The 25,313-nt window shown below is 38.4% G+C and overlaps 1 protein-coding gene across 27 annotated transcripts in view; it reads left to right on the top strand.

Moving 5' to 3' along the window:
- DST (dystonin) overlaps positions 1–25,313 on the top strand; it is a 494,942-nt gene that overhangs the window by 350,062 nt on the left and 119,567 nt on the right. For 15 of the 27 annotated variants that reach the window (XM_055391852.1, XM_063707670.1, XM_055391851.2 and 12 more), the window contains 8 exons: positions 155–304; positions 1,509–1,742; positions 2,964–3,116; positions 4,553–4,786; positions 5,257–5,523; positions 9,060–9,590; positions 10,899–11,075; positions 24,009–24,132. In XM_055391852.1, coding sequence (XP_055247827.1) covers positions 155–304; positions 1,509–1,742; positions 2,964–3,116; positions 4,553–4,786; positions 5,257–5,523; positions 9,060–9,590; positions 10,899–11,075; positions 24,009–24,132 — 1,870 coding nt within the window. The remainder of the gene's footprint in view (positions 1–154; positions 305–1,508; positions 1,743–2,963; positions 3,117–4,552; positions 4,787–5,256; positions 5,524–9,059; positions 9,591–10,898; positions 11,076–24,008; positions 24,133–25,313) is intronic. The other 12 variants (XM_055391863.1, XM_055391862.1, XM_063707674.1 and 9 more) reach the window with 1 other exon arrangement.

Here is a 25,313-nt window from a genome sequence, read left to right as displayed (position 1 = left end):
TTTTGATTTATGAAGAAAATTTTATTATTTGAGGATTTAGTCATAAGCTGGAGTATTTTAGTTTTAGAGTGCTAAACTCTTAAACCACAGTCATTATTTGTAAGAATTTGACATTTTGGGGAAAGACAACTGAATGCACAATTTTTTTTTCTAGTCTAAACTAGCAGTTTCCCATGAAGAACTTCTGCATAAACTTAAGTCATTCTCAGATTGGGTATCAGAGAAGAGCAAATCTGTGAAGGATATTGAGATTGTGAATGTTCAAGATTCTGAGTATGTAAAGAAACGTTTGGAGTTTCTCAAGGCAAGTATCAAAACAAAGATGACAAAATATATTTCAAAAACTATGACTTTAATATATAACAAGTGTTTAGAAAATATGAGTTTGCTAAGGCTATAAAGGATTATTTCCTTTCTTTGTCTCTAGAGATGTCTTTGTTCATAGTTGACACAACTATAAAATAATCACAACTTTAAGGGTACCATTCTGATGCTATCCCAAAAGCCTTATCATACTCTTACACCACTGACATGTTGAGATTTTTATTTATATATTTATTTGTGTGTTAGTCACATAAATATATAATAGTATGAATTAGCCATATAAAAATCATCATGTAAATACATAATAATATATGTAGTACAGTCATGCATCACTTAATGATGGAGTTACATTCTGAGAAATGCATTGTTAGGTGATTTTGTGTTTTGCAAACAACAAGGAGTGTACTTACACAGACCTAGATGGCATCCTTTACTACACACCTAGGCTATATGATATACCTGTTGCTCCTAGGCTACAAACCTCTACAGCATGTTACTGTACTGACTACTGTAGGCAATTGTGACACAGTGGTATTTGTGTATCTAAACATAGAAAACGACAGGAAAAATAAGGCATTGTAATCTTATGGGACCACCATTTTATATGTGACCTGTCGTATGTGGCTCGTGACTGTGTTTATATGTTGTCACTTTTGGCATCCTTTTTTTTTTTTTTCTAAGTTCTTAATTTCAACAGCATTCCTCATGAACAATGATTAGGCTTCTGGCCTGAGAGTCAGAAAACTGAAATTCTGGCATATTTCATTCATATTTCAAATCCCTCAAAGTATTATTTATATCTTACCACAATTACATGGATGTTGTAAATGTTAGCAAGTCATATTTTAAGGTAGATGTTTCTCTTCAGTGTGCTAAATATACCTAAGTTAGGTCTTTGCCTTTTGTCAGAGTTATATTTTAAGTGCAATGTGACAGGTAAAGATAAAACATTTTTAGAGGGATTGTTTGTCTTTTTATATAATACTAACTACCATGGTATTTAAATAATTAATTTATCATTTATTACTAGATGATAAATAGATTTTTGATGAATAGCAAAAAAATTCATAAAACTTGCATTCCCTGATGTGACAAATGTATTTACAAAACATAAATATTATTGTTAATATAAATTTTATCATGGCTTAACTTTCTACTGATAACTTGTACTACTTTTTTAACAGAATGTATTAAAAGACCTTGGACATACCAAAATGCAGCTGGAGACTACTGCCTTTGATGTGCAGTTCTTCATTTCTGAATATGCACAGGATCTGTCTCCCAACCAAAGCAAACAACTGCTGAGGCTCTTAAATACAACTCAGAAGTGTTTTCTTGATGTACAGGAGTCAGTAACTACCCAGGTGGAACGTTTAGAGACTCAGTTACATCTAGAACAAGATCTTGATGATCAGAAGGTTTGCCTTTCTTCGTGGAGTTGGCATTCTTTGTTTTTAGTGTGAAACCATAATGTAGATACCCAAGGAGTACAGTGTGACAGGAAAGATTTTCTGGAAAGGCATTAATGGATAAGATACAGTGTACATACAAATCCTACAGTGTATAACAATATTGTTTTCACTAATGATGCTATAATTTAGTTGATTTGAATTTTTGTGACTCCCAAAAATACTTAACTTCAAGTGAGAGTCTTGATTGCCTCCCACCCCAAGACTAGGAAATTTGAATGCACTTGGAAATTTAACACATTGAGGAACATATGACTAAAGAAGGTTAAGAGTTTCGTTTTCCTCTGGGAACCAATACAGCACAGCAATTCAGAACATGAGCTCTGGAGCTAGATTGCCTGATTTCACATCCCAGCTGCACTACTCATTCATTCTGTGAACTAGGGCAAGTCACTTTACCTCAGTTTAATCATTGGTAGATTGGAAATAACAATAGCGCTTACCTGCTAGTGTTGTGAGCATTGATAAAAAGAATGTATGTAAAACATTTAGTACCTTGCCTAGCATGTGTTAGGCTCTTAGTAAACATGATCTATGGCTATACGATGAATAATTAGTGTATATATAGTAGGAAAATGAAAGGTGCAAGTAATTAGAGTTGACTTCTTAATCTTTTAGAAGATTTAATGAATTATATGAGTGCTATATCTAATAGCAATAACGAGCAAAGAGGTGAGAATGCACTTAGACATAGTGATTAAGTAAAAATATTGCATGCAATGTTCCTTTTATTATTTCTTAAAGCACCAGACATTGTCTCTAGCATGATAACCTGTATACACATATCAAATATGTTAACCTACAAATCACAACTAACTTCTCTTTTGATGTCCTTTTGCAGAATTAATTCTATGTGTCGCAGGTTTCAACAGCTTAAGAAAATGGGATGTTTATTCCTGTTGGTCAGAAGTTCCATCTCTTACAAATATGCATGGCCAGTATTCTCCTGAGCAGTTTCATCTAAACATGATCACTTTCTTTGTATACAGGATATGCTCATATTTACTGTCGCACCTTGCTCAGTTTGTACCCTACTGCTATCATGTTTACAGCATACTTATAAAAGCTTATTAGACAAAACTTGGAAAATGTGTTCTAATAAGAAGCTATCACAATAGCGATTTTGTGACCACCATACATGTAAGATGTTTTGGGTTTTCTTCACTTTAGATTGTAGCAGAGCGTCAGCAGGAGTATAAAGAGAAACTCCAAGGGATTTGTGATCTTCTTACCCAAACTGAAAACCGCCTAATTGGTCACCAAGAAGCCTTCATGATTGGAGATGGCACAGTTGAGTTAAAGAAATATCAGTCCGAGCAAGAGGTAGAATTTGGTTTTCTATCAGCAGATCTATGTTGATGTTATGTTCGATTACTATCATTTGGAAGTCAGTGAAGATTATTGAAAATACCAGTAATTTTAGCTTTTTAGAAGCAAGGCATACCCAAGACGCCCTGGGCTTGAGCTTTAAACTTTATACTAAAAGTTAGATTTCCAACTTCAAGCAAGCTAGGTAATTTTTTTGACTTTTTTTGGTAAGAGATATTGAGTGGAGGAAATATTAAAGGGGATTTGATAATGAAAATACCTTGTGTGATGAATTAGAATTTGGATTCATTTAAGGCCAACCTACTTACTACTTGCAAATCAGAGGAAATAGCCATCACTTTGGGTTCTTTCTCTTTCTTAGCTCCTTCTTACTCCTTCTTTCTTGTGATTTGTTCCTTTTTATTGAAGGAAAGGGCAAAAATAACAGTAACAACAGATAAAGATATCTTTATTTTGGTGTCAGGACAGAGAACATTTTCATTGTAAGTAGATAGCTCCTGGTCCAGATTCCAGACTCTATACATTGTTAGCTTTATAACAGTCTGTCACAGCCTCAGTTTCTTCATAGGTCACACTTTGTTACATTATTATAAAAGTTAAGTAAATATTGTGTAAGTCACTAGCACAGTTAAGGTCACACTTTGTTACATTATTATAAAAGTTAAGTAAATATTGTGTAAGTCACTAGCACAGTTAAGGTCACATAGTCATGGCTCAATTAATAGGATTTCTTTCAATTCAAATACTTCTAAGACAAATTTGAAGGAGATTAAAATAAAGTATGGAAAAAATAATATTAAAACTCAAACAGTATAATATAGAGAATGAAAATGCATGATAAAGGAGGAAAAGAAGAGGAAAAACTACATGGAAAAATCTAGACATAGGAAAGCTATAACTACTAAGGAGAGATCTTAATCTTGAGGTACCTAGCAGCCAGGCAAAGAAGCAAACATTATATATTACAGATTCTGGTGTTTAGAAAAGGAAAGTATCTTAGTTCACTGGGAAAATTAGTTCATTTTTATCCTGAGTGATAAACACATTAAAAAATAAAAGTTTAGAAACAATAAATATTAGCATATATTTACAAGCCTTTGTACATGTGCTCATATAATATAAAAAAATCTGGTGTGTGCAAATTTATATAGATCATATACTGAACACTTATGTGTTTTCAGTGTTTCACTGACTGCATTCTTTCGTTAAACATGAAGATTCATGCTTTTCTTTAATATTGTTTGAGTTTCAAATTATATTAAGTATTGTGATTGAAATAAATCAACTCAAATTAACATACTGAATATGTTTATTCAAGCTACATATACTAGACTCTCTCTGTACTCACCCTGTCTTTTAGAATTACAACTCTGGAAGAACTAAATAGGTAATAATTTAATAAAACATATTTTTTCCTTTTGTGTTATAAGGAATTACAGAAAGATATGCAAGGAAGTGCACAGGCATTGGCTGAAGTAGTGAAAAACACAGAGAACTTCTTAAAAGAGAATGGTGAAAAGCTGTCACGGGAAGATAAGGCTTTGATTGAACAGAAACTTAATGAAGCTAAGATAAAGTGTGAACAGCTTAATTTAAAAGCAGAACAGTCTAAAAAGGAGCTGGATAAAGTTGTGACAACAGCAATCAAGGAAGAAACTGAAAAGGTCCTTATTCAAATATGTGGTGCACTATTTCTATGTCAAAAAGCTTAACAGCTACTTGATTTATTATTAATATCCAGTGGTAGTAAATAAGGATTGTCACTAAGGATTATTATGGGATTCTGGGTTTCCAGGTACATAATTGACCAAGTACTACAAAAGGTTTGAAGAGTTGGCTTTGCTTAACTTTTTCTTAATATTTAAGTGAGGTTGTGAAACTTTCTTTTTGTGAAATGTGCGATCACTCATCAATTATAGTTAAAATTTTGGAATGTATTTTTAAGAACAGGGGAAACTTCAGAGTAACTGCCTGTTGCTCTGAGGTTTAATTTCAGTTGTTAAGTTTTCAATGTGTGTCAGTTTTTAGTACCCTCATTCTAATTTAAAATGTTCTAAGTATTTACTTTTGGAATGTCTTAAAACTATGCCTTGGCCCACGTTCTGAATTCCTCCTGTGAACTTTCCCTTCCCAGGTAGCAGCGGTGAAGCAGCTGGAAGAGAGCAAAACCAAAATAGAAAACCTTTTGGACTGGTTGTCAAATGTTGACAAAGACTCAGAAAGGGCAGGGACAAAACACAAACAGGTAATCGAACAGAACGGGACCCATTTTCAAGAAGATGATGGCAAGTCAGCAATTGGAGAAGAGGATGAAGTTAATGGTAACCTGTTGGAGACTGATGTTGATGGGCAAGTTGGAACCACTCAGGAGAATCTGAATCAGCAATATCAGAAAGTTAAGGTGTGTTGTTATAAACATATGATATCGTTCAATTCTATTTCCAGGTCGGTAAAGAGAGAAATAACCTAGCACATGAGTTCTTTTCAAACCTTACTGACAAAAGAGGTTTTTTTCTGTGTTCATCATGTCAGATATAAATTATTATGAGAGTTCTAAGCAAGTCAAAAAATAATGAGAAATAAATTGTAGAGTTGGCATTCTCCATGTAAGTGAAGTAGAATTATTATAAAGATTTAATAATAATAGTTAACATTTATAGGACAGTTAAAGTGGGCATTCTTCTAAGTTCTTTCCACTTTAACTCATTTTGTCTTCCCAGTTACTCCTTGGGGTTTTTATTTTCATCTTATAGATGAGGAAACTGTAACTGATGGTATTAAAGTAGCTTTCTCAAGTTACATATCTAGAAAGGGCTGGAATTTGGATTTAAAACTAGGCCATATGTTCACTCTGCTAAGTCTGAATCTGTGTTCTAAGAGAACAATCTTTGTTTTTTTTTTTTTGAGACAAGGTCTCACCCTGTCGCCCAGGTTAGAGTGCAGTGAAACAAGCGTGGCTCACTGCAGCCTCAAACTCCCTGGCCCAATTGATCCTCCCACCTCAGCCTCCTGAGTAGCTGGGACTACAGGTCTGTGCTGCCATGCCTGGCTAATTTTTGTATTTTTTGTAGTGATGAGGTTTCAATATGTTGCCCAGGCTGCTCTTGAAGTCCTGGGCTCAAGCATTCCGCCCACATCCTCCCAAAGTGGTGAGATTACAGGCATGAGCCACTGTGTCCAGCCTAAGTTGAGCTCACTTAAGTTCTTTCTGAGCTCAGCTCATCTATTCAGTTAAGGCTATTGTTGAGAAGAGATATAAAAGCCCTTCTACCAATTTACTCCATGACATAAATTAAAGTTAACATTAATGCTACTATAGGAGCAAAGGCGACTTCTGTAGAACTACTTTTAAAGTGTCAATCATTTTATTTCAATATTTGGCTTTTGACAGATGGTTTCTGGACCTCAGAAACTTTTGCAGGTCTATTTATTTTCTTCCTACCCTTCATATTTGGAATCTTTGGAATAGGGTACTCCCTGTGAGGTTCTTATAGAAAATACAAATTAAACCAGAAGAAGAATGGGAGTATTTACTGCTCACAATTTTAACAGGCTATTATAGGACCTTATTATGAAAAATAAAGTCTCTTAAAATGAAAAATCTAGTGACTTCCTAAAGGAACATTATGAGTCAGTTACAAAGAAGTCAGGAAAAGTTAGTAAGTTGACCAAAGTAGTGAGAAATACTGGTGGGTAGACTTAAACATAAAGATATCACACAGGAAAGCCCTTGGTTTTAGGCACAGTGTGGCATTTCCCATCTGATCATTTTACCTCAAAGAATATGGGAATCTGTGCTTTAGAAAATCCCAATCTGGGCCAGGCATGGTGGCTCATGCCTGTAATCCCAGCCCTTTGGGAGGCTGAGGTGGGTGGATCACAAGGTCAGGAGATTGAGACCATCCTGGCCAACATGGTGAAACCCTGTCTCTACTAAAAATACAACAATTAGCTGGGTGTGGTGGTGCGTGCCTGTAATCCCAGCTACTCGGGAGACAGGCAGGAGAATCGCTGGAACCCAGAAAACGGAGGTTGCAATGAGCCAAGATTGTGCCACTGCACTCTGGCCTGGCGACAGAGCGAGACTCCATCTCAAAATAAATAAATAAATAAATAAATAAGTAAGTAAATAAATAAAAGAAAGAAAGTCCTAATCTGGCAGCATGGAGAGAGGGCCAAAGCACCTGAGCCAGGAATGTCTAGCTTTCAGTAGTTGTCCCATATGTCCTGGGCCAAGCCATTCTCTTCCTTCAGCCTAAGAGTCCTCATCTGTAAGAGGAAGGGGATGGATCTGATCATTTATATGGTGTTGCATATGTCTGTCCATCCTATTTTGTGCAAAGCCCTTCTGGGGGGGTAGCATATGAATGTATTTCAAATACCAAAAACACAAGTCTGTGGGAAAGAAGTTAGTTAAAAATATTTACTATGTGCCCACTAGGTGGCAGGCACTGTTATAGACAGTGAGGATACCAGTGTTAATGAGCCAGTTCTGAGCTGACTAATTGGGATCAGACTTACAAGTTTACGGCTGCCCCATAGCAGTGCTTCTAAGGAAGTCCTTTTCACAGCGTAGAGTTATTCTTACTCAGCTCCTGTGTGCCAGCACTGTTCTAAGTACTTGGGATTCCACAGTGAGCAAAATAAATTCCCTGTGCCCCCCTTGCACACTAGTTAGTGAGAATGTTACAGTAGACAGTAACTAAGTTATATGGTAGGTTAGAAGGCAGTGAGTACTGAGGGAGAAAAGGAGTTAGGTAAGGGTGGTTGAGTGTGGGGTGGGGGACCAGTTTTCAGCATTTAAACGGGACTCAATGGAGATGGGTGCAATTAGCCAAGCAGATATCTGATGAAAGAGCTGTAACTAGACAAAGAACAACAGGAGAAAAAGCTCCTAAAGTGTTTACCAGGGTGGGGATGGAGGTAAGGTTGGGAGCAGCAAAGAATCTGGAGGTAATAAAAGGGGCTCTGGGGTAATGGGAGCGGGTCATTTGGCTCCATGTAAGCCATTATAAGAAATGTGGGAAATTGCCCAGAAGGATTAGTATCCTTTTTGCCACACTTGTATGGCAAATTGGGGTGAATGGAAGAAGATGCTTATGGCTGGAGGGAAAGGGACTTCACCTGCCTGATGCCTCCCTGCTTCCCTGAAGACTGAGGGGATCAGTAGTTCTGCACACCTGTGATTTGCCTGCAGCACACCTGCCTGGGAGCCCTGCCTTCAGAGTGGATTTGAATTTCTGGCACATGCCCAGCTCTGCAGGAAGTGCTCTACATATGTGATCTCATGTACTTCTTAACAGCAACCTGTGATGTGTAGGAGTTATTGTCTCCATTTTCACATGTGGGAAACTGAGGCCCAGTGAAGCTGAGTAGCTCCAGGATTCTCTTATTATATCTGCTTCTCTAATGTCCATTGGGCTTCTCTGAATGTACAGTGTTCTTGCTTAGTTATTTTTGAAACCTTTTTAAAGCTTAAAGTTACAGATTCTTTTTCCCTATTTAAAAGTTTTTCCAGGATCATTTCGTAATAAAAAATATTATACTTGTTTGTCCAAAAATTAGGTAAAGACATTCTTTTTTGGGTAGTTGTGAGAAAGCAGGGAATAAAATGAGATCAGATTATAGACACTTATTTTAAAATTGGAATAGAAATTTGTTTTTCTAAACTTCTGAAAAATGATGTCTGTCCTATCTGATTAAGTACATAGAGAAGATTGGAAATTTTCTTTAAAATAAGATTAGCATGCTCAAAATGCCTTGTTATTCTCAAATTCACCAATAAAAGGGAGTACGGTATAGCTTGAAAAGGGGAATGAGAAGCAAGTTGTAGCCCTGTAGATCATTGAAACCTGTCAGTCTTGAGGCGGCAAGGAGCTCCCTGCAGGTGTTACCCCGTTACTGCTTGAAGATTATGATCAATTTGTTTTCACATAGGCCCAACACGAGAAGATCATCTCTCAGCACCAAGCAGTGATCATAGCCACTCAGTCTGCACAAGTGTTGCTTGAGAAACAGGGTCAGTATCTCTCTCCTGAAGAAAAAGAGAAACTGCAAAAGAACATGAAGGAACTGAAAGCGCATTATGAAACTGCACTGGCTGAGTCAGAGAAGAAAATGAAGTTAACTCACTCTCTGCAGGAAGAGTTAGAAAAGTTTGATGCTGACTATACCGAGTTTGAGCACTGGCTACAGCAGTCAGAACAAGAACTTGAAAACCTGGAGGCAGGTGCAGATGACATCAATGGTTTAATGACCAAATTGAAGAGGCAGAAGAGTTTCTCAGAAGACGTTATTTCTCACAAAGGTGACTTGAGATACATCACAATTTCTGGAAACAGAGTGTTGGAAGCTGCCAAATCTTGCAGCAAGAGAGACGGTGGCAAGGTTGATACTTCTGCAACCCACAGAGAAGTGCAGCGCAAGTTGGATCATGCTACTGATCGGTTCAGGTCTCTCTACTCTAAGGTAATGTTATTTTGATTTTTTAAGGGAAAAGTCAATCTGCAATTATAGTTTTCAATTATAGTTTTGGAACAAGAGGCAAGAAACGTAAAATCCAAAACAGGAGGAAAAGGTAGCTTTAGCCTACTTCTATTTTTTTTTTTTTTTTTTTTTTTTTTTTGAGGAGTCTCACTCTGTTGCCCAGGCTGGAGTGCAGTGGCATGATCTCGGCTCACTGCAATCTCTGCCTCCCAGGTTCAAGCAATTCTCCTGCCTCAGCCTTCCGACTAGCTGGGACTACAGGCATGTACCCCCACGTCCGTCTAATTTTTTTTCTGTTTTTAGTAGAGATGGGGTTTCACTATATTAACCAGGATGGTCTTGATCTCCTGACCTCGTGATCCGCTCACCTCGGCTTCCCAAAGTGCTGGGATTACAGGCGTGAGCCACAGTGCTCAGCCTTCTCTCTATCTTATTCACCTGCTTTACTTCTGAACAATGTATTTAAAGATGAGAAACTTAAAATTACTTTAGTTTTGAGAGCATGATTTCCAGAAGTCCCAGCTCTCAAATGCTCTAATATCCAATGTGACCACAAGATGGCGGTTGTGCATTGACTCTAAGCAAAAACAGATGCTTGCAGCTTCTCAAGCTTGGGAACTGGTTTCATCTCAGATTATCCTCTTCACAAACACTGCAGGTGTTTGTCTTGTATATTTGATCAGTATGTTATTTTAATACTTAATGAATAAAAGACTGTTTTGCTTGTTTTACTTCTGTGGTCAAGTAAAAGGTTTTTTTTGAAAAAAAATCTAAGAAAATATTTACTGGTTTGTAATATAATCTGAACAGACTTGCCAAGTTGCATAAATGATTTAAAGACCATCACTGGCTCTTGGACTTTGCTCCATTCTAATATAGACTCTTTGTCGTCCTTTTGTTAATTAACTTGTGCAACATATAGAAATTTATTAAGCACCTTTAAAACCCTTCCATGAAATCGATATCTATACCCATGGTGTATCAAAATCTCCTTCCTCTGATGATTGATGTCTTTATCTTTTATTCTATGTTAAGACTCAGCTCTTGTAAATATGTTTTTGAATTGGTATAAATCCAGAACTATCTCTTTATTTTATGGTTACTTTTTGGCTTCTTATAGGGTACCTCTTCATATAAAGGAGGAAATCTTAGCCCAACAGAGTTTTTATTAACTTTGGTTGAAGTCTGGTTTTTTTTCCAAGTTACATATTTTATAGGTCCTAAGATTATTTGATGCATATGAAAATAGTGGGTTTTAATCTCCTACCCCTTTTCTCTTTTGATTGTTAGTGCAATGTTCTTGGAAATAATCTTAAAGATCTGGTGGATAAATATCAACACTATGAAGATGCTTCATGTGGACTTCTTGCTGGACTCCAGGCCTGTGAGGCCACAGCGAGCAAACACTTATCTGAACCTATTGCGGTGGACCCCAAAAATCTTCAAAGGCAATTAGAAGAGACCAAGGTAAAAAGCGAGAGAAAGATCCACATTTCCAGTAGTCTTACTGAAAGGCTTCCAATTTCTCACACTTTTGTGATAGTTTCAGCTAAAAGAGGGGAACAAATGATGTGAAAAGTATACTTCTGCCTCCAGAGGTAGTTTTGACTCTATTTCTCCACAGTACATTCTTTTTTTTTTTCCGAAAAAAATTTTTTTTTTTTTTGAGATGGAGTCTCACTCCATCGTGTAGGCTGGAGTGCAGTAGTGTGATCTCGGCTCACTGCAACTGCTGCCTCCTGGGTTCAAGTGATTCTCCTGCCTCAGCCTCCCAAGTAGCTGGGACTACAGGTGCTAATTTTTGTATTTTTAGTAGAGACAGGGTTTCGCCATGTTGGCCGGGCTGGTCTTGAACTCCTGACCTCAGGTGATCCACCTGCCTCAGCCTCCCAAAGTGCTGGGATTACAGGTGTGAACCACCGCGCCCAGCCTTCCTGATGTTTTCTTAACAGGTTTTACATTGCTGTTATGGCTTGTGACGTGCCCCTCCATCCCCAAACAAAACTCAGTATTTTCCTGGCCACTTATTTATCTTTATACTTACTTATCTTGTTCACTGTTTTTTCCTCCATTAGAATTAAGCTCCACAAGAACAGGTGTTTTTGTCTGCTTTATTCATTGCTGTATTCACAGCACCTAGAATATTACCTGGCCCAAAGTTGGTACTCAATAAATATTTGTTAAGGAATGGACAGTTGGAAGGGAAGAAGGGAAGTTTCATTCCATCAATCTATTATATGATTCCATTTCACAGGTTAATAATAGTAGGTTATTACTGCTATAGCTAGAAAGTAAACACAGGATTGCCAGTTAGACAACTGTCTTTCAGAAGTTAATTGCATATTATTTACAGAGTCGAAAAATTGTGCCTTTAGCACGGGAAACAGGTACCCTGCTGGGCAAGCTTAAAGTTAGGTATTGCCTGAGATTGACAACTCTGGAAAGCTAAGTCATACCTGGGTGAAATGTGGCAGGTTAATGTCAGGCAGAGAGAAGGCCTGTGAAGGGGTGGGAAGCATAGGATGAGAGCAGGGAAGGAGGTCAAGCTGGGAGGTCAAGAGGGTGGAGGGCACTGCTTCTTTCCCAGGCTGAAGAGTTTATCCAGCCCTTCAGTGGACACTAGGGAGATGTTGTGGGCCAGGTCAGCATCCCCAGATCCATGCAGCCTCCTCGGGGTTGCTTCCTTTTTTCCAATGTGCATTTTCAGTCCTGTTTTTTTTTTCTTTCTCCTTTCCACAGGTACAAGAACAAATCTATCTTAAGTTTTTATATCCCCATGTATTGTATATTCAAGGACAAGATATGTGGTGGGGGTAGAGATACTGTGACATTAAGGTCATTATTTTAGTAGGAAATACGTATCATTTAAAATAATTATTGATTGCATATATTACATTTAATTAGGAAGTTATTTTAAGTATAGAAAATGCATAAAATAGAAATAACACATTTTAAGTTAGATCTATATTAGTAAACAGATTATTATTGCATATAAAAGTAATTTTTATATAACTAGAGCAGAAAAAGAATAAAAGCCAAAGAATGTGATGGCTTTTTAATTAAACAGATATATGGATAAATTTTAAAACGGAAAAACCTATTTAGTAATTGCTGCAGAAGACTCTTACAGTCCTAAGACAGTTAAAGAAATATGAAAAAGAAAGAGATCTCAAAGGAGAATGAATTCTAATTCAGTCATAGTGTAATTTTAAAAATTAAATGTACAATTAAAGTTGTTGCTGATAATGCACATATTTTTCTCTCAGAAGATTTCAGAATGTATCAAGGATAAATTTTTATGAGGATTAGGTGGCCTCCATTTCTTTGATGTTTATTAACATTTTACAATTACTTTTAACAATAATATAAACCCATGAGACTACTACAAAAAATTAATCTTTCTACATGTAACATACTATCTTCTACTTATATTCTGATGAATCATAAATGTAATTTTTGGGACACCCAGTTTGTTCATTTCATTTGAAATATTTTTGGCCAATAGCATGTTGTTATTAGCATTACTATTCAAAGAACTGTGAACTGTGTTGTCAACAGTCTGATACTACTAGGCCATAATAACACTCCTCAAGATCCCCTTCCAGGGAAATTAGTGGATAAAACAAGATTTTAGCCCCATAAGAGGTACAGAAAACAGGATTTTGGGACCAGTCTCAAGGCCTGGGTGTGGAACCAGCAATGGGGATTGCATTGACTGACAATGTCAGCCTTCCAGACTTGCACTAACCTCTGGGGTGGTGTTAAGTCAGGAAACTTTTATGAATTGTACAAATGCCCAGAAGTGTATAGACTTCGCTGTCTTCTGGTCCCAACAGGTACTCTCTTGTCACAGATCCTTCTTTCATGTCTTAATTTCCTTGAAATCCATTCAAAACAATATAAGGTACCCATCTGAATACTGTAATTAACAGTTTTTTTCCAAAATAGCACTATAAACAACTATTATTGTTAAATTAGGACCTTGATACTTGCTAGGAATTAAAAATGATTAACTCTCTTGAATATAATTGTCAAGAGTAAAGGCATGTGATGTTTTGAGAAGAAGAGGTGAAGAAGACATGCTTCTTTTATAATGCACTTCTAAGTTTTAAGCTGGTAGTCAGGGCCATCTTTGGTATTAGATATTCTAATAGAACCATGATCACTTTTAGATGTATTTATTCATTCAGTAAACGTTTGTATGCTGAGTTTCATGAAGGCACAAAGATGTTAAAACCCTGTCTCTGCCCTTGGTGAACTCACAATCTAAAAAAAATTTTCGGAGGGTACCCTTCACTTACTTCATCTCCTAAATAACCATGTTATATGAATAAGCTGTCCCTGTGGTCTAGATTCAGTGTGGTCACAGGTAAAAAGTTCATGTCTTGAGGGATTTTTTTTTTACACTTCCCGTAATTAAACTGCTAGGAGAATTTTTCAAACAGATCCACTCTGATGAGGATTCTTTGGCATCTTGAAACAACTGTAGGTTCTGGTATTCTAGATCCTATGTTGGTCGTGGTTTGGTGGGCCTTTTGACATATGCACAGACTGCCTGTATGTCATCTCAGTTTCTTGGATTATGAAGATTAGTTGAGGAAATTTTTGCCATTAGCTTTAGGCATTTAAGTAATGATAATAAATAATGCTGAAATAGAAGAAAACCTTTTTAGGTCTTACATCTGATGTGTTCATTTATTTACTTAGTTGCTCATTTATTCCAGAAAAAAATTTTTGGAGCCTGCTATGTGTCAAGCACTGATCTAGGCACTAGTAATAGAAAGCCGAAAGGGATGACTTCCTAGTTCTCAAGAAGGCTGTAGTTTGATAGAAGACACAGATAAATCCAATAATAGTCACAGGGTATTTATGGGATTTCCTGTAAGGAGTACTTACTAAAGCTAGGAGTGAGGAGAGACTTAGGGAAGGTTTTCCAGCTGAGTATTAAAAGGTGAAGAAGAGCCAAGTTCAGGATGACGGGGGTAGGTTGCACGAAAAAGTTGGTATGTAGAGTTTCTAAGACATTGGGTCCAGCATGAATAAATAGCTAAGAAATAGCTCTGTTAGACATTTCTGGAACAGAAAGTTGAGATTGAAGGTAGAATTAGGGAATAGATTTCATTGGACCTTTTAGACTATAGCATGCTCAAGTCTTGGCCTCTTTGTCAAGGGAGACTGCTAAGAGATTTTAACAGGGTTATTTGGCTGTTCTTGTGTTGCTATAAAGAAATACTTGATTGGAGCATTTAGTCCATTTACATTTAAAGTTAATATTGTTATGTGTGAATTTGATCCTGTCATTATGATGTTAGCTGGTTATTTTGCTCGTTAGTTGGTGCAGTTTCTTCCTAGTCTCGATGGTCTTTACATTTTGGCGTGATTTTGCAGTGGCTGGTACTGGTTGTTCCTTTCCATATTTAGTGCTTCCTTCAGGCGCTCTTTTAGGGCAGGCCTGGTGGTGACAAAATCTCTCAGCATTGGCTTGTCTGTAAAGTATTTTATTTCTCCTTCACTTATGAAGCTTAGTTTGGCTGGATATGAAATTCTGGGTTGAAAATTCTTTTCTTTAAGAATGTTGAATATTGGCCCCCACTCTCTTCTGGCTTGTAGAGTTTCTGCCGAGAGATCTGCTGTTAGTCTGATGGGCTTCCCTTTGAGGGTAACCCGACCTTTCTCTCTGGCTGCCCTTAACATTTTTTCCTTCATTTCAATTTTGGTGAATCTGACAATTATGTGTCTTGGAGTTGCTCTTCTCGAGGAGTATCTTTGTGGCGTTCTCTGTATTTCCTGAATCTGAATGTTGGCCTGCCTTGCTAGATTGGGGAAGTTCTCCTGGATAATATCCTGCAGAGTGTTTTCCAACTTGGTTCCATTCTCCGCATCACTTTCAGGTACACCGATCAGACGCAGATTTGGTCTTTTCACATAGTCCCATATTTCTTGGAGGCTTTGTTCATTTCTTTTTATTTTTTTTTCTCTAAACTTCCCTTCTCGCTTCATTTCATTCATTTCATCTTCCATCACTGATACCCTTTTTTCCAGTTGATCGCATTGGCTCCTGAGGCTTCTGCATTCTTCACGTAGTTCTTGAGCCTTGGCTTTCAGCTCCATCAGCTCCTTTAAGCACTTCTCTGTATTGGTTATTCTAGTTATACATTCGTCTAAATTTTTTTCAAAGTTTTCAACTTCTTTGCCTTTGGTTTGAATTTCCTCCTGTAGCTCGGAGTAGTTTGATCGTCTGAAGCCTTCTTCTCTCAACTCGTCAAAGTCATTCTCTGTCCAGCTTTGTTCCGTTGCTGGTGAGGAACTGCATTCCTTTGGAGGAGGAGAGGCACTCCGCTTTTTAGAGTTTCCAGTTTTTCTGCTCTGTTTTTTCCCCATCTTTGTGGTTTTATCTACTTTTGGTCTTTGATGATGGTGATGTACAGATGGGTTTTTGGTGTGGATGTCCTTTCTGTTTGTTAGTTTTCCTTGTAACAGACAGGATTCTCAGCTGCAGGTCTGTTGGAGTTTGCTAGAGGTCCACTCCAGACCCTGTTTGCCTGGGTATCAGCAGCGGTGTCTGCAGAACAGCGGATTTTCGTGAACCGCGAATGCTGCTGTCTGATCGTTCCTCTGGAAGTTTTGTCTCAGAGGAGTACCTGGCCGTGTGAGGTGTCAGTGTGCCCCTACTGGGGGGTGCCTCCCAGTTAGGCTGCTCGGGGGTCAGGGGTCAGGGACCCACTTGAGGAGGCAGTCTGCCCGTTCTCCAAATGCTCCAATTAAAAGACACAGACTGGCAAATTGGATAAAGAGTCAAGACCCATCAGTGTGCTGTATTCAGGAAACCCATCTCACATGCAGAGACACACATAGGCTCAAAATAAAAGGATAGAGGAAGATCTACCAAGCAAATGGAAAACAAAAAAAGGCAGGAGTTGCAATCCTAGTCTCTGATAAAACAGACTTTAAACCAACAAAGATCAAAAGAGACAAAGAAGGCCATTACATAATGGTAAAGGGATCAATTCAACAAGAAGAGCTAACTATCCTAAATATATATGCACCCAATACAGGAGCACCCAGATTCATAAAGCAAGTCCTGAGTGACCTACAAAGAGACTTAGACTCCCACACAATAATAATGGGAGACTTTAACACCCCACTGTCAACATTAGACAGATCAACGAGACAGAAAGTTAACAAGGATACCCAGGAATTGAACTCAGCTCTACACCAAGCGGACCTAATAGACATTTACAGAACTCTCCACCCCAAATCAACAGAATATACATTTTTTTCAGCACCACACCACACCTATTCCAAAACTGACCACATAGTTGGAAGTAAAGCTCTCCTCAGCAAATGTAAAAGAACAGAAATTATAACAAACTGTCTCTCAGACCCCAGTGCAATCAAACTAGAACTCAGGATTAAGAAACTCACTCAAAACCGCTCAACTGCATGGAAACTAAACAACCTGCTCCTGAATGACTACTGGGTACCTAACGAAATGAAGGCAGAAATAAAGATGTTCTTTGAAACCAACAAGAACAAAGACACAACATACCAGAATCTCTGGGACACATTCAAAGCAGTGTGTAGAGGGAAATTTATAGCACTAAATGCCCACAAGAGAAAGCAGGAAAGATCCAAAATTGACACCCTAACATCACAATTAAAAGAACTAGAAAAGCAAGAGCAAACACATTCAAAAGCTAGCAGAAGGCAAGAAATAACTAAAATCAGAGCAGAACTGAAGGAAATAGAGACACAAAAAACCCTTCAAAAAATCAGTGAATCCAGGAGCTGGTTTTTTGAAAGGATCAACAAAATTGATAGACCGCTAGCAAGACTAATAAAGAAAAAAAGAGAGAAGAATCAAATAGACACAATAAAAAATGATAAAGGGGATATCACCACCAATCCCACAGAAATACAAACTACCATCAGAGAATACTACAAACACCTCTACGCAAATAAACTAGAAAGTCTAGAAGAAATGGATAAATTACTCGACACATACACTCTCCCAAGACTAAACCAGGAAGAGGTTGAATCTCTGAATAGACCAATAACAGGCTCTGAAATTGTGGCAATAATCAATAGCTTACCAACCAAAAAGAGTCCAGGACCAGATGGATTGACAGCCGAATTCTACCAGAGGTACAAGGAGGAACTGGTACCATTCCTTCTGAAACTAGTCCAATCAATAGAAAAAGAGGGAATCCTCCCTAACTCATTTTGTGAGGCCAGCATCATCCTGATCCCAAAGCCGGGCAGAGACACATCCAAAAAAGAGAATTTGAGACCAATATCCTTGATGAACATTGATGCAAAAATCCTCAATAAAATACTGGCAAACCGAATCCAGCAGCACATCAAAAAGCTTATCCACCATGATCAAGTGGGCTTCATCCCTGGGATGCAAGGCTGGTTCAATATACGCAAATCAATAAATGTAATGCAGCATATAAACAGAACCAAAGACAAAAACCACATGATTATCTCAATAGATGCAGAAAAGGCCTTTGACAAAATTCAACAACCCTTCATGCTAAAAACTCTCAATAAATTAGGTATTGATGGGACGTATCTCAAAATAATAAGAGCTATCTATGACAAACCCACAGCCAATATCATACTGAATGGGCAAAAACTGGAAGCATTCCCTTTGAAAACTGGCACAAGACAGGGATGCCCTCTCTCACCACTCCTATTCAACATAGTGTTGGAAGTTCTGGCCAGGGCAATTAGGCAGGAGAAGGAAATAAAGGGTATTCAATTAGGAAAGGAGGAAGTCAAATTGTCCCTGTTTGCAGGCAACATGATTGTATATCTAGAAAACCCCATTGTCTCAGCCCAAAATCTCCTTAAGCTGATAAGCAACTTCAGCAAAGTCTCAGGATACAAAATCAATGTGCAAAAATCACAAGCATTCTTATACACCAATAACAGACAAACAGAGAGCCAAATCATGAGTGAACTCCCATTCACAATTGCTTCCAAGAGAATAAAATACTTAGGAATCCAACTTACAAGGGAGGTGAAGGACCTCTTCAAGGAGAACTACAAACCACTGCTCAATGAAATAAAAGAGGATACAAACGAATGGAAGAACATTCCATGCTCATGGGTTGGAAGAATCAATATCGTGAAAATGGCCATACTGCCCAAGGTAATTTATAGATTCAATGCCATCCCCATCAAGCTACCAATAACTTTCTTCACAGAATTGGAAAGAACTACTTTAAAGTTCATATGGAACCAAAAAAGAGGCCGCATCGCCAAGTCAATCCTAAGCCAAAAGAACAAAGCTGGAGGCATCACGCTACCTGACTTCAAACTTTACTACAAGGCTACAGTAACCAAAACAGCATGGTACTGGTACCAAAACAGAGATATAGATCAATGGAACAGAACAGAGCCCTCAGAAATAACACCACCTATCTACAACTATCCGATCTTTGACAAACCTGACAAAAGCAATGGGGAAAGGATTCCCTATTTAATAAATGGTGCTGGGAAAACCAGCTAGCCATATGTAGAAAGCTGAAACTGGATCCCTTCCTTACACCTTATACAAAAATTAATTCAAGATGGATTAAATACTTAAACGTTAGATCTAAAACCATAAAAACCCTAGAAGAAAACCTAGGCATTACCATTCAGGACATAGGCATGGGCAAGGACTTCATGTCTAAAACACCAAAAGCAATGGCAACAAAAGCCAAAATTGACAAATGGGATCTAATTAAACTAAGGAGCTTCTGCACAGCAAAAGAAACTACCATCAGAGTGAACAGGCAACCTACAAAATGGGAGAAAATTTTCGTAACCTACTCATCTGACAAGGGGCTAATATCCAGAATCTACAATGAACTCCAACAAATTTACAGGAAAAAAACAACCCCATCAAAAAGTGGGCAAAGGATAAGAACAGACACTTCTCAAAAGAAGACATTTATGCAGCCAAAAGACAGATGAAAAAATGCTCATCATCACTGGCCATCAGAGAAATGCAAATCAAAACCACAATGAGATACCATCTCACACCAGTGAGAATGGCGATCATTAAAAAGTCAGGAAACAACAGGTGCTGGAGAGGCTGTGGAGAAATAGGAACACTTTTACACTGTTGGTGGGACTGCAAACTAGTTCAACCATTGTGGAAGTCAGTGTGGCAATTCCTCAGGGATCTAGAACTAGAAATACCATTTGACCCAGCCATCCCATTACTGGGTATATACCCAAAGGTCTATAAATCATGCTGCTATAAAGACACATGCACACGTATGTTTATTGTGGCATTATTCACAATAGCAAAGACTTGGAACCAACCCAAATGTCCAACAATGATAGACTGGATTAGGAAAATGTGGCACATATACACCGTGGAATACTATGCAGCCATAAAAAATGATGAGTTCATGTCCTTTGTAGGGACATGGATGAAATTGGAAATCATCATTCTCAGTAAACTATCACAAGGACAAAAAACCAAACACTGCATGTTCTCACTCATAGGTGGGAATTGAACAATGAGAACACGTGGACACAGCACGGGGATCATCACACTCTGGGGCCTGTTGTGGGGTGGGGGGAGGGGGGAGGGATAGCATTGGGAGATATACCTAATGCTAAATGACGAGTTAATGGGTGCAGCACACCAGCATGGCACATGTATACATATGTAACTAACCTGCACATTGTGCACACATACCCTAAAACTTAAAGTATAATGAAAAAAAAAAAAAAGAAAAGAAATACTTGAGACTGGGTAATTTATAAAGAAAAGAAGTTTAGTTGGCTCATGATTCTACAGGCTGTACAAGCATGGCACTGAAATTGCTCAGCTTCTGGGGAGGACTCAGGGAACTTTTACTCATGGTGCAAGGCAAAGCAGGAGCAGGCATGTGACATGGCAAAAGCAGAAGCAAGTGAGAGAGAGAGAGAGAGAGGGAGAGAGGTGGGGAGGTGGGGAAGTGCTACATACTTTTAAATGACCAGATCTTGCTAGAATTCACGCACTGTCGAGGACAGCACCAAGATGATGATGGTAAACCATTCATGAGAAATCATCTCCCACCAGGTTCTGCCTTGAACATTGAGGATTGCATTTCAATGTGAGATTTAGGCGGGGACAAATATCCAAACTATATCAGGGGTGATATGTGGTCAGATATATATTTTAGGTAGAACACATTAGGAGCTATATTAGAGAAGTGATTGGAGGCAGGATCTAACACAGTTAGGATTCTTTTTTCAACAATCCAAGAGAGAGATTATCCTGGAATGATCCAGAAATATGGAGCAAAAGTTGACTTTTAAAAAATATTAAGCAGGTAAAATTGTTGATTGATTTGCACGTGTGGAAAAAAAAAGGTTTAAATGGTTGATTTGCATGTGGAAAATAAGCCTTAGGATGGAATCTAGGAGGAACTTCAGGTTGACTATTTGGGTAGTTAGATATACCCCAGGAGAAAGTATAGGTACAGAGAATGAGATGATGAGTTCAGATTCAGCTTTTTTGAGTTGGAGGTGACCGCATACATCCAGATGGAAATACTCAAGAGGCAGTTGGAAAGCTAGGCCCATGGCCAAGGATGAGTTCACATCTACAACTGGACATTGGGGGCTTTGAAATCCAAATGCAGGAGTAGAAGAGGAGCGTGAATTGCTTAAGATAAATTAAAGCTGGGAATAGGCCTGTGTGGCCAGGCAGCCCCCTTTTGCAGAAATCTGTAAGAGTTGTTAGAAATGCAGGGTCAAACTTCTGGAAGACGTATCTATGGCTCCTGCTTCCACCTTTTTTTCCTCCTTCCCATTGTTGAGCCACATCTGTTCACTCAGAGATATGCGGGGACCGCTACTCATTAAATTCAAGGACTCATTAGTCTTTCAGTTTACATTATCCTTTCCGAAGCAATTGACACTGTTAACCTTTTCCACTTCTCTCTTCCTTTAATCTTTGGGGACAGAGTTATTCTGGGCCCATTTCCACCCCATCAATTACATGTGTTCTTTTTTTTCTTTTCTCCCCATCACTTATATATAAATATTCTCCATGATTCTTTAGAATCTCCTTCTCTGGCATTCCTGTGCTTTCTTGTTTAGGAGTCACGTCGTGTATCTTGACTTCCGATTCTCTATGTCCGTTTCCAGTTTGGGTTCCAAGTCTCTTCCATTTCCAGTTTTGCTGTTTCCTTCTGGAGGAGGGTCCCAAAAGCACTTTGAAATCATGAATTCCAAAACAGGCATTCCTTTACTCTTAGCTTGCTCTCACTTTTTTTTTTTTTTTTTTTTTTTTAAATAAATGCCACTAATTGGCTGGGAGCATTGGCTTATTCCTGTAATCCCAGCACTTTGGACGGCCGAGGCGGGAGGATTGCTTGAGCCCAGGAGTTTGAGACCAGCCTTGGCAATGTGGCAAAACCCTGGCTCTACAAAAAATACAAAAAAATTAGCTGGGCATGGTGGCATGCACCTGTGGTTCTAGCTAATTGGGAGGCTCAGGTGGGAGGATCACCTGAGCTTGTGAGGTCAAGGCTTCAGTGAGCCGAGATTGTACCAGTGCACTCCAGCCTGGGCGACAGAGTGAGACGCTGTCCCCCCAACCAAAAAAAAAAAAAAAAAAAAGAAAAAGTAAATTCCGCTAATTACCTAGGCTCAAAATCTTTGGACACTTCTACTCTTGTCTCCTCTTGTCCTTTGTTCCTGCCCTCTCCAGCAGTGCTGTCTACTAGAACATTCTGTGATGATGAAATTTATTTTTTTAAATTTTTATTTATTTATTTATTTTAAGAAAGTAGGAATATCACGCTGTCACCCAGGCTGGAATTAACAGTAGCATGATCATAGCCCACTGCAGCCTCAAATTCCTGGGCTCATGCGGTCTTCCTGACTCAGCTCCTGAGTAATTGAGACTACAGGCACAGACTACCATGCCCGGCTAATTTTTTAATTTTTTTTTGTAAAGACAAGGTCTCACTTTATTACCCAGGCTGGTCTTGAACTCCTGGCCTCAAGTGATCCTCCCAAGTTGGCCTCCCAAAAAGCACTGGGATTACAAGTGAGCCACCGCACCAGCTGGAAATACTTTATTTATATTTTGCTCTGTTCAATTGGTAGCCACTAGCCACAGTGACTACTTAGCACTTGAAATGTGGCTACTGTAACCAAGGAATGGAATTTTTAATTGTTTAAAATTTCAATTAATTTAAATTTTAAAAGCTACCTGTAGTTGGTAGCTACCATAGTGGCAGCACAGCTTTACATAGTGTTACCAGGTCCTTTGGACTCTTCCCAACTCTGTAACTAATTCCACCTTCTCAGTCCAAACAGACCGAACGGTGGAATTGTCTTCAGCCCTTGGCCTTCAGTAGTCCTCACTGCTTTGTTACTGCTGAAGTTGTCCCCAGCTGGTATCTCTGCTTTATTTCGTTTCCATTGGACTTTTCCCATGCAGTGCTACAAATTTAGCCTTCCTATAGGACAGCCCTGAGCATCTCAACCCCTTACCCAAAAGACCTGCATAACTCCCCATTGCTATGGGATAAAATGTAAACTCCTTAGCCTGATGTTTGAAGCCTTTCCAGGCCTGTTTCTATTTACTCACCCATAAGCATTGTCAAACTGGATGGGACTCTCCCCTTCTCCTGTGATTCTTCTGTCCTCATCTTTGTGTCTTCTGTTTGTTCTGCAGGGAGTTGTTCTCCCAAATCCACACTTTCTTAAGGAGCCATCTCAGTGTCATTACCATTGAGGTGGCCCTCATTTCCCTCCCATTTTTTTCCTGTTAACTTCCAGCAGCATTTTTTCAGACTCACCTGTGGCACTTACCACTTCCTGCCTCAAACCATAAAATCCCTGAAAGTAAGCTTTGTGTCTGTTTTTATTTTTATATATTCACAAAATGTAGCAAGGCTTTTTGAATTTGTTAGATGTTCAGTAACTTTTATTGAATTAACAGAAATAAACATGACTCAGTATTGAGTCAGGATCTGCTGATTTGGGCGAGCTTATTTATCTCCTTACCTGGAGTCAGAAGTGGTCTCAAATTTTGGTTGTTGTTTGTTTTAGTAGTAGTTGGGGTATTGTACAAAGCCTAGAAGTAGGGGTTAAGGGTATAAAGTTAGAGGGTTGTATGATCAGGAACCAGGGAAATTATTATGAACATATGCTCAAAGGTTTATTTCAAAACTTAGTTTGTATTATCCAGACTGGCTGATGCTTTTGCTAATGCTGCTTTATAACTGGCCTTATTCGAAGAACTCTGGAGTAAGTTGATGATGAAAGTTGGTATGATGAAAAGTTTATTCTGTCCAATTTTACTTTATCTTATTAGAAATCATTTTGTCCACATTAGAAATCTATTATTTAGTCCTGCTGAGTATAACTGAAAAGCGTTTAATCCTACAGGCTTTGCAAGGACAGATATCAAGTCAGCAGGTTGCTGTAGAGAAACTGAAGAAAACGGCTGAAGTGCTTTTAGATGCCAGGGGATCTTTACTTCCAGCCAAGAATGATATCCAGAAAACACTTGGTAAGATATTCATGTCCTTGCTTCCTGTCTCACAGGTAAATTCTAAAGAAAGGTGTCCTAATAGATATGGAGAAAAATGTTCACTAGTTATAGATTGTGTTCTATGTGCTCTTTCTCAGTGAAATGGTGTTCCTGCATCTGGGAAAAGGCATGCCTTCTTTGGCAGGTTTATTAGAATCTTAGAGGCAGGGGCTGTGTGTCTTGAAAAGAGTATATTTAAATTTAAATTTGATATTTAGAAAATGTAACAGGAACTCGCTATGTAATATCCACCACAGGAAGTAGAACTTCACAAAATTCTCTTGGTTGATGGGATTGGGCAGAGTTAGGCCTTCAACTTAAGGCCAAAGTGGAATCTCTGAGGGTCCTTATCAATAGTGGGAACATGGGTTTAAGAGGTTGAGAAATGTGCTTAATTGAATTGAATTGAATGTATTTTTAGAGACGGGGGTTACTTTATTGCCCAGGCTGAGTGCAGTGGCACAATCATGTCTCACTGCAGCCTTGACTTCCAGGGCTCAAGCAGTCTTCCTCATCTCAGCCTCCTGAGAAGTGAGGACTTCAGGAATGCTCTATCATGCGCAGCTAATTTTTAAAATTTTTTTGTAGAGATGGGGTCTCACTGTATTGTCCAGGCTAGTCTCAAACTCTTGGGCTTAAATGATCCTCCCCAAATGTTTTGTGCACAAAAGTAGCACTGCAGCTGTAATCAAGTTTCTAGTATCACTAAAGAATTGGTGTAACTGAGCTCTCAATTTGAGTGAGGCCACTAAAAACTTCTAGAACACAGAGAAGTGGGAAGACTTCTCAAAGCACATCTCTCAGGTCGGGTGCAGAAGCTGACACCTGTAATCCCAACATTTGGGGAGGATCATTTAAGCCCAAGAATTTGTGATTAATGTGTTTCTTGAGAAAAGAGCTATTGTATATTATCTTTCTATCTAACCACAGTATTTAGTTTATACCAAATGTGCAGTGGATTATCAATACATATTTTTTACTATCTTACATATGTATTTTTTGTTTTCACTGCACTGCTTTTCACAATATTTAATGTTATTGTGTATTTCTATGTGTGAATATGTGAAGTAAAAATATTCCACAACAGATGATTAGACATATGTTTTACCCTAAATAGAGCATGAATTAAAATCTGAGTCAAAATTTTATTTGAAGAGAAG

Source organism: Gorilla gorilla, chromosome 5 (assembly GCF_029281585.2).
Source record: "Gorilla gorilla gorilla isolate KB3781 chromosome 5, NHGRI_mGorGor1-v2.1_pri, whole genome shotgun sequence".
In the NCBI taxonomy this organism is placed as follows: Eukaryota; Metazoa; Chordata; class Mammalia; order Primates; family Hominidae; genus Gorilla; species Gorilla gorilla.
This window is presented reverse-complemented; position numbering and strand designations above follow the sequence as displayed.